General features: G+C 43.6%; 1 protein-coding gene across 1 annotated transcript in view; it reads right to left on the bottom strand.

Annotated features, from left to right (window-relative positions):
* Positions 1 to 6,807, bottom strand: part of DNAJC13 (DnaJ (Hsp40) homolog, subfamily C, member 13) — a 47,219-nt gene that overhangs the window by 4,259 nt on the left and 36,153 nt on the right. Inside the window, exons 43-52 of the mRNA XM_010154443.1 lie at positions 6,121 to 6,298; positions 4,969 to 5,060; positions 4,495 to 4,594; positions 3,966 to 4,040; positions 3,697 to 3,809; positions 3,126 to 3,295; positions 2,717 to 2,759; positions 1,645 to 1,818; positions 614 to 793; positions 254 to 394 (exon numbers count right to left, since the gene is read on the bottom strand). Of these exons, the coding sequence (XP_010152745.1) occupies positions 254 to 394; positions 614 to 793; positions 1,645 to 1,818; positions 2,717 to 2,759; positions 3,126 to 3,295; positions 3,697 to 3,809; positions 3,966 to 4,040; positions 4,495 to 4,594; positions 4,969 to 5,060; positions 6,121 to 6,298 (1,266 nt within the window). The remainder of the gene's footprint in view (positions 1 to 253; positions 395 to 613; positions 794 to 1,644; positions 1,819 to 2,716; positions 2,760 to 3,125; positions 3,296 to 3,696; positions 3,810 to 3,965; positions 4,041 to 4,494; positions 4,595 to 4,968; positions 5,061 to 6,120; positions 6,299 to 6,807) is intronic.

Below are 6,807 nucleotides of genomic sequence, written 5' to 3'. Positions count from 1 at the left end.
CTACGCATCCTCAGCGGACACAAGCCAACGCTACCCTACGCATTGATCGCTTGGGTAGCATTCTTCAACAGGTCAGCGTTTTGGATAAAGGACCAACTTCTGACCTCTCCAACAGGAAAAGCACATTAGTTAGATGACTTCCCAGGAGCCTCCTGGGCACGGAAGTTGAATGGCACCCTCTGTTCTACTGAACAAATGAGATTGTAAAAGAAAAAAACAAACGATCATATTTGGCTGAGAATACAGTACTTACTTGGGCTACCAAGTCATTTTGTTCCTTCTGAAACATTCGATTAATTGCTTCACAGGCTACACCAATTACATCTGATCTCTTCTTCATTCCGTTCATGAGCGGGCTAATGGTCTCCAGTGATGCCATTGCTCGAACACAAAGCTACAGAGACAAACACCCAGAGGACTTTATTTTATGCTGAGCTTGACAGTTATGGCAGATATAGTCAGCCAAGACCATCGATTTCTCAGTGTCTCTCTCAATTCCCCATTAATTAGCTCTAAGTCCCTGCTCATCAGGCACTTGGTAATGACAGTCAAGGTAACGCCCTTCCAGGAACACCCCAGAGAACTCCCCTTGAGCACCCAACTGGTTCAGTACCTCATTGTCAGACAGTATGTGCACGACACGAATGGCACTTTTAGGAATGGCATTGTTCTTGTGATTCATAGCTTGGATTATCTTGTGAAGATGACCCAGTGGAGGAACTTGATCAGCGAGCTGAGGCTGGGCACTGAACAGGCACACAGTTGCAGTGGTAATGGTTTCTAAAGTCTCCCCCTGCAGAGAGGCAAAACACCAACAGAAGATACAACTCAGTAAAGCCTTACCTATCGAGAGAACAGAAACATTTCGCACTTGCTCTGCATTACAGATTGTTTCCTTAATGCTTTTATCATGTCATTTGCTTTGAAACTGTTAAAAAGAAGTTCAGAGGAACATGTTCAGTTCCAGCAGTGGCAGACATTCACTAGTTTCATGAGCACAGGTCACACAGAAGTTTCTATGCTCCGTTCCCAGCGCCTAGAGAAGCCAGCGTCTTGCTGCAGCTTCTGCAGGCGCAGCGGCGCGCATGCCGACCCGCTCGGCGAAAGCGTGACGGCACGGATATTCGGGCTGACCACCGCAACGCCTTCAGGAGTTCTGCAGTCTGCGCAGCAGCGCTCGCCACACTGGCCGCAGGCGTGCAGAACACATCTTCATACCACACATCTTGGTGTACAGGTCACAGCTGACACCAGAGTGGGAAGTCAGTGCTGCAGGAAGACACAAGGTGTCAAGAGCTCAAATTTTTTTTTTTTTTTTTTTAGGAACTGTACTACATGTACCATTTTCTTAGGCTGGTTAGTCATGGAATAATTAAAGACAGTCCTGATTGTTAAGGCTCATTGCTACAAAATAAGCCTCCAAGACATCCTGAAGCTAGTTCTGTGGCTTCAGGGAATTGAAAAGCACTGACTCACGTGGAGAAGTTGCCTAAACATACCTACATGCTTTTACAGAGTCAGACAAAAAAAAAAGTTATTCAAGCTGGGTAGAAAGTGTGAGAATCTAAGTTAGTCAGAGAGCAAAGACTAGCTGCTTATGACAGTAAATAAATTCAGAGAGCAGAATCAGAAAAATCATCTTACATGGGGGTTGTTCTTCTCCAGTAGCTCAGTGAACTTTTCCAACAGTGCAATGAGAAATTCTCTTGGTTTCCGTAAAACCCAGGCCGGCTGGGCAATAAAGATCCTTAGGAAGACTCCCCCCACTGAAAGTTCACCTTCTGCCTCACCATACACCACAGCAAAGTCTTCAGGCAGCTGTTGAATTGTAAAGTAGGAGGAGTTACTGGCAGGGGTATGAGAGCAGGAATTGATTCCTTAGCATCACGACTAAGTGGTAGGGGTCACTGAACTAACTGTATTCCCCAAAACGAAGCGGTGCAAGATCATGCTTCATCTTGAAGAAACATGAGGTATGAAGTACAAGTAGAAAGAACGGTGTAGGCAGTACGACTACAACAGACTTTTCTTTCAAAGAACCCAAGTAGCTGACTCTACAGCTACACTGGTGGTAACCACTCGTTCAAGAATTACCAGCAGCAAGGCCTTGCCTTTCTTGCATGCTGCAGGGGAAGGTTTCTCACCATCACCCTAGGGCTGTTTCCAGTTCACACCTGCATCAAAATAGCCATCCAGTCTGTGTTCAGAGGTTGCTGTAATGCTGAACTTGACCACTGCTAGGAGGAAGTCATGGCTGGCCTTTCACCGATACTGGGCAATACTACAGGCTGAAACACCCCACTGACAGACCTGATGTGATGGGATGGCACAGGACAACTTTTGAGACTGACTCGCTAACGTTCCTGAACATCTACCTAGAGCAAGTTTACTACAGCTCTGTAATAAGTGACAGGACTCATTTCCAGCAAACCAGTATTTACCTTTGCTACTGACTTCTTCTAAGTTTTAGAATGACTTGAGCTATCAGAAAGTTTAGAGCATTACTGGCAAAACCACTGCCAATAAAGCATCTGATTTCAATGTACAAGAACTGAGGGTGAACTGACAAGTCCGTTACTACAGTTAGGTTAGCACAACAGCGAGTTCCTGTTGGTGCTTTAAGAGGAAAGCCTGTCACAGTTACATACATGCATGTGTTATCAGCTGGCTTACAGTCTCCCTGGACAGACTCAAAGCAGAAAGAGTAGGCTTTTACCTTCCAGTTAGTGTCAGGGTTGTCCCTCTGAAGTTTAAAGTGCCTTTAAAGAGAAAGTAGGTTTTAACGAGCAGTAAAAGAAGCAGTCGCCTTCCCTACATGACACCTCCGTCTCCCTCCATGCCTGTGAAGTAGTTCCAGTTTCTAAACCCCATTTTCTCCTCACTGTAGCCCCCTCCCAAATCTTACGGCAGTGAGCAAATAGCTGGGCTGCACACAAACGGCACTGGCACCACTGAGCTACAGGTACAATATACAAACAGTGAACAAGTTTCTTTTCACTCAAGTCTGGCTTGCAAGGGTTCTGCTTTTTACAGGCAGAGCTCCGTCTGACCGGCCTTGCATGGTTTACTGCCGCTAGGAGCGCGTCTCAGCTCAGGAAATACTTAGTCAGTAGGTCTCCACGTACTCAAGCATCATTTCTCGAACGGTTGTTGATACCCTCTCCCTGGAGTTGTCATTCCAAATTAACTCTGGATTCTCATGAGTTCCCTCGAAGATATGAACAGCAGCTTCAGGGTTGTCTCTCATGGCATCCATGAAGACTCCAGGTAGAAATTTCATGAGTGTAATTCTAACCTGGAAAGGATGAACAGAAGCAGCATTTAGCGTACCGCACAACAAACGGACAGAAAAAAAGAGCTCCAGGAGGTCCAGTTACTTGTAGTGCTGTAGCGCCAACTGCTGGAACACAGCACCAGAAAATAACATAGCACTACCATTTGAAGTGGCAGTAGCCAGTGACAGGTCTGAAACCTAGGTATCTAACATTAACGTCATTACCAATGGAACCCAAACTGCTAGAGTAGTTACAAGAAATACGACAGCTTCTAGAAGTCCACTCACAGATTAAGAGTTAACTACTTTGAGAACACCAGGCCGCTCTTCACTGGAATGTTTCAGTCACAGAAGTTTTTTGTGTTCCGAGAGGCAGATGATATCAAGATAAGAGTTCCAACAAGAGCTGTTGAGATCCTTACCTTTGGACCCACCAGCTTATCGGCAGTCATTTTGGCAAAGAGCTCTGCTGTTTGGGCTCGGACCTGGGGGTGAGTTGAGTTGCAGAACATATCCAATAAGTAGATTAAAGCACCTGTACAAAGAGAGAGAAAAACACTTTTTTCTAGTCACAAGTAGTGGAATTGGTGAATTCATACACTGATTGTTCTAAAGGGAAGAATAAGTAAATACAGCAGCCAAACTTAAGTCCAGTGTTGCAGAAACATCTGCTTTCAGTGTAATACTGTACCTTTTGCCATGGCCTCTTTAATTATTTTTGTGCTAGATGTCAAAGCATACAGAGTTTCAAGGACAAGCTGCCGACCTGTCAAAATAAAATGTATTAAGAACTTTTTGCCATACAGACTATTAACTAACCCAAGATGAACTAAACTGATCTTAAGAGAAAGTTGTACCAAAACTGCAGTAAAGCTTACAACAACTGCAAGCTTTGGGATTTCTGGCTAAATTCAGTTAGTTAAGGAATGTTGAATCAATCACACATTGTAGTACAGCATAACTTCTTAATTAGATGTTTGCTACCTAAATTCACTAAAAGAATTACTCAATGAAATACTGCACAATTCAGACACCTGCAATTCCTGTATTTCAGCTCACATACTTAAGACAAAGATTTTAAGAAATACTCTAGGTAACCATCCCCACCGAAATGCGGGTTTAACCTAAAACTGAGCAGTAAGCTCAGCCAGCTGCATTCTGATTGATTTCTGGGTTGGAAAGCCTTTGCCTCGCAAGACAAAGAATTCGAAGGTACGTACTTGAAGGTAAGGAATGCAGGAGTGCCAGTAAGTTAGCAAGAACCATTGCCTCCGCAATGTTGTTAACACATTCTTGGTTACTTGTTACTATGTTCACTACCTGTAAGAGATCAGAAGCAACATGATTATATTCCAGCTGTTAACATATTGTCCAGAAAATGCAGTGTATGAAGTCAGTCACCTCACTGGCCAACAGAGCTAGTGTTTACAAGATGTTTATTCCTGCCACCAGATTGTCTTGCTGCCTCAGGGAAGAAGGGAGCAAAGACACAGGCAAGAAGCTATCATGTGTTCCACTGAGGAGGAACTGACACCTTGGAACCCCGGTCTTGACACCCTTTAGGTGCTATTCTAACAGTTACACAATCAGGTTTGTTTATACTGGTTGTGTAGAGCATCCAGACAGGGGGTTTGGGTTGAGTTTTTTTGGTTGGTTCGTCTGTGTGTGGGGTTTTTTTGTTTGATTTTTTTTACCTCCAGAGCCAACTGCTGCACCTGGCCAGCTCCATGAACACGCAGAAGGGAAAATATCAACTTAAAGTGACCTATGCATTCACACTCAGAACCTGCAAGAGAGCAAATACGTTATTCTCTTCACGCCAGCCAAAGTGCTGACTGGAGGCCATACCAAGTCCACATTTCACTACAGGGAGAGGCGTTACAAGACTACACATCTGTAGTGTCTGCCACCGTAGTTCTAACAGCTCCCACAGGATTAGAAGACTATCAAATCTAATCTGTTAATCCTGCTTCCACAAAGTCTCAAGTCAACAGCATTTCAGAAGCAGAGGATACTCCCTCCTTTTCAGGCAAGTAATTGAGCTAGTTCTTGGACTGTCTACTTGCTTGCATTCTTCCAAGACAAGCTGGCAAGTTCAGTTGTATTATTTGTTGTTGATCATCAGTACTTCCTGTCTTCAAATACCCTTGCCCTTCCCGATTCTCCCAGCTCAGAGTGGGGTTGCGATCTGCAGCAGTAACAGCTGCCTTCAGGGTTATAAATCACCAGATAGAGAGAACCCAGTCCAAGAGCAACATAACCAGCTTTTATTAAAAGCTGTGATAGTAACAGCAGTTGCTTTCAGAATTAACATCTACAGTAGGAAAACATCCTAATTGTTGTGTCCCTGGCTTTTCCAGTCTGTACATTGGCATCTGCTCATAAAAATCTTTGCTGGTATTAGCTGCCCACTCTCAAGAGCATCTTCTCCTGCTTTAGTACAGCTCTAACATGTTTTTAGGTGTTTACTAGAAGGCAGTGCTCAGCTCAGAGGTTTTTTGATGCAAGGAAGTTTAAAAAACAAACCCAGCTAGACATTCTTCAAAGAATTACAGAAAGTTTAATCCAAGTGGTTTCAGTCTTCCTGGCAACAGCAGGCTAGAATTAAAACCCACTCTTTCAGAGAAGAAACTAGATAAGGTTTGTATTTCATACAAAAATCTTATACTGCTAATGTTCTCCAGAGAAAAGGCAAAAAGAGCCAGCCTATATGGCTTATCAACAGTGCTGCAGTCTGTTAGCCAGCAGGACAAGCTTCCTTCTCACAGGAAGAGAAAGACTAGAGGTCTGCATTTTTAAGGCTGTCCACAAGAAAGCCTATGAGGGATGTTCAGTTTTAAGCCTACCTGGGTTGTGTTTTATCACATTTCTCAGAGCCTCCAAAGCCATTTCAACTCTCCGTAACCGATCTCCGTGTTGATTGGACTCTACTTTCCCCGTCTGTGTTATTGCCATTAGCGTATGAAGGTACTGTGCTTGTGAGCCTATGTAATCCAAGAGGCTTGCAGCAAATGCTTTAGGAAGCTTTAAATTAGAGAGGAGAGCATTTTTAGATGGGTGATGAAACTGTATTCACAGTAGTAGAAAGCATATCCAGATAATTCATTCTACATTTCACATACCCCTTTCTTCACCACAGGAAATACTTTTCTATGATCACTGTAGTATCTGGAGTACATTAACCCTATTTGTACCTTAGGAAAGGTACAAACCCTTAGGAAGCTGCCACTGTTTCCACAGCACCCCTGAGGTGTATGTTTGTCCATCTATATACGGATGGACAGCAAAGCCACCAGGCAGAATCACTACCTCCTGGAAGTACTGAATCAGCCTGAGAGTCTGCAGGACAAGTTTGTAGAGAAAAGGCATTAAGACACCCAAAACAGCCCATCTTATAAACAAACTCATTGTTCTTTTCAATTTATTCTGCTCCAATAGAGAGATATCCCATAAAATGCTGATCATGTTGAAAGAAACTTCCCTCAGATTTTATTTTCTCCATTCTGTTTGCACTGACAGATGAAGTAACATCA

This window comes from Eurypyga helias, unplaced genomic scaffold, assembly GCF_000690775.1.
Source record: "Eurypyga helias isolate BGI_N326 unplaced genomic scaffold, ASM69077v1 scaffold16336, whole genome shotgun sequence".
Lineage (NCBI taxonomy): Eukaryota > Metazoa > Chordata > Aves > Eurypygiformes > Eurypygidae > Eurypyga > Eurypyga helias.
This window is presented reverse-complemented; position numbering and strand designations above follow the sequence as displayed.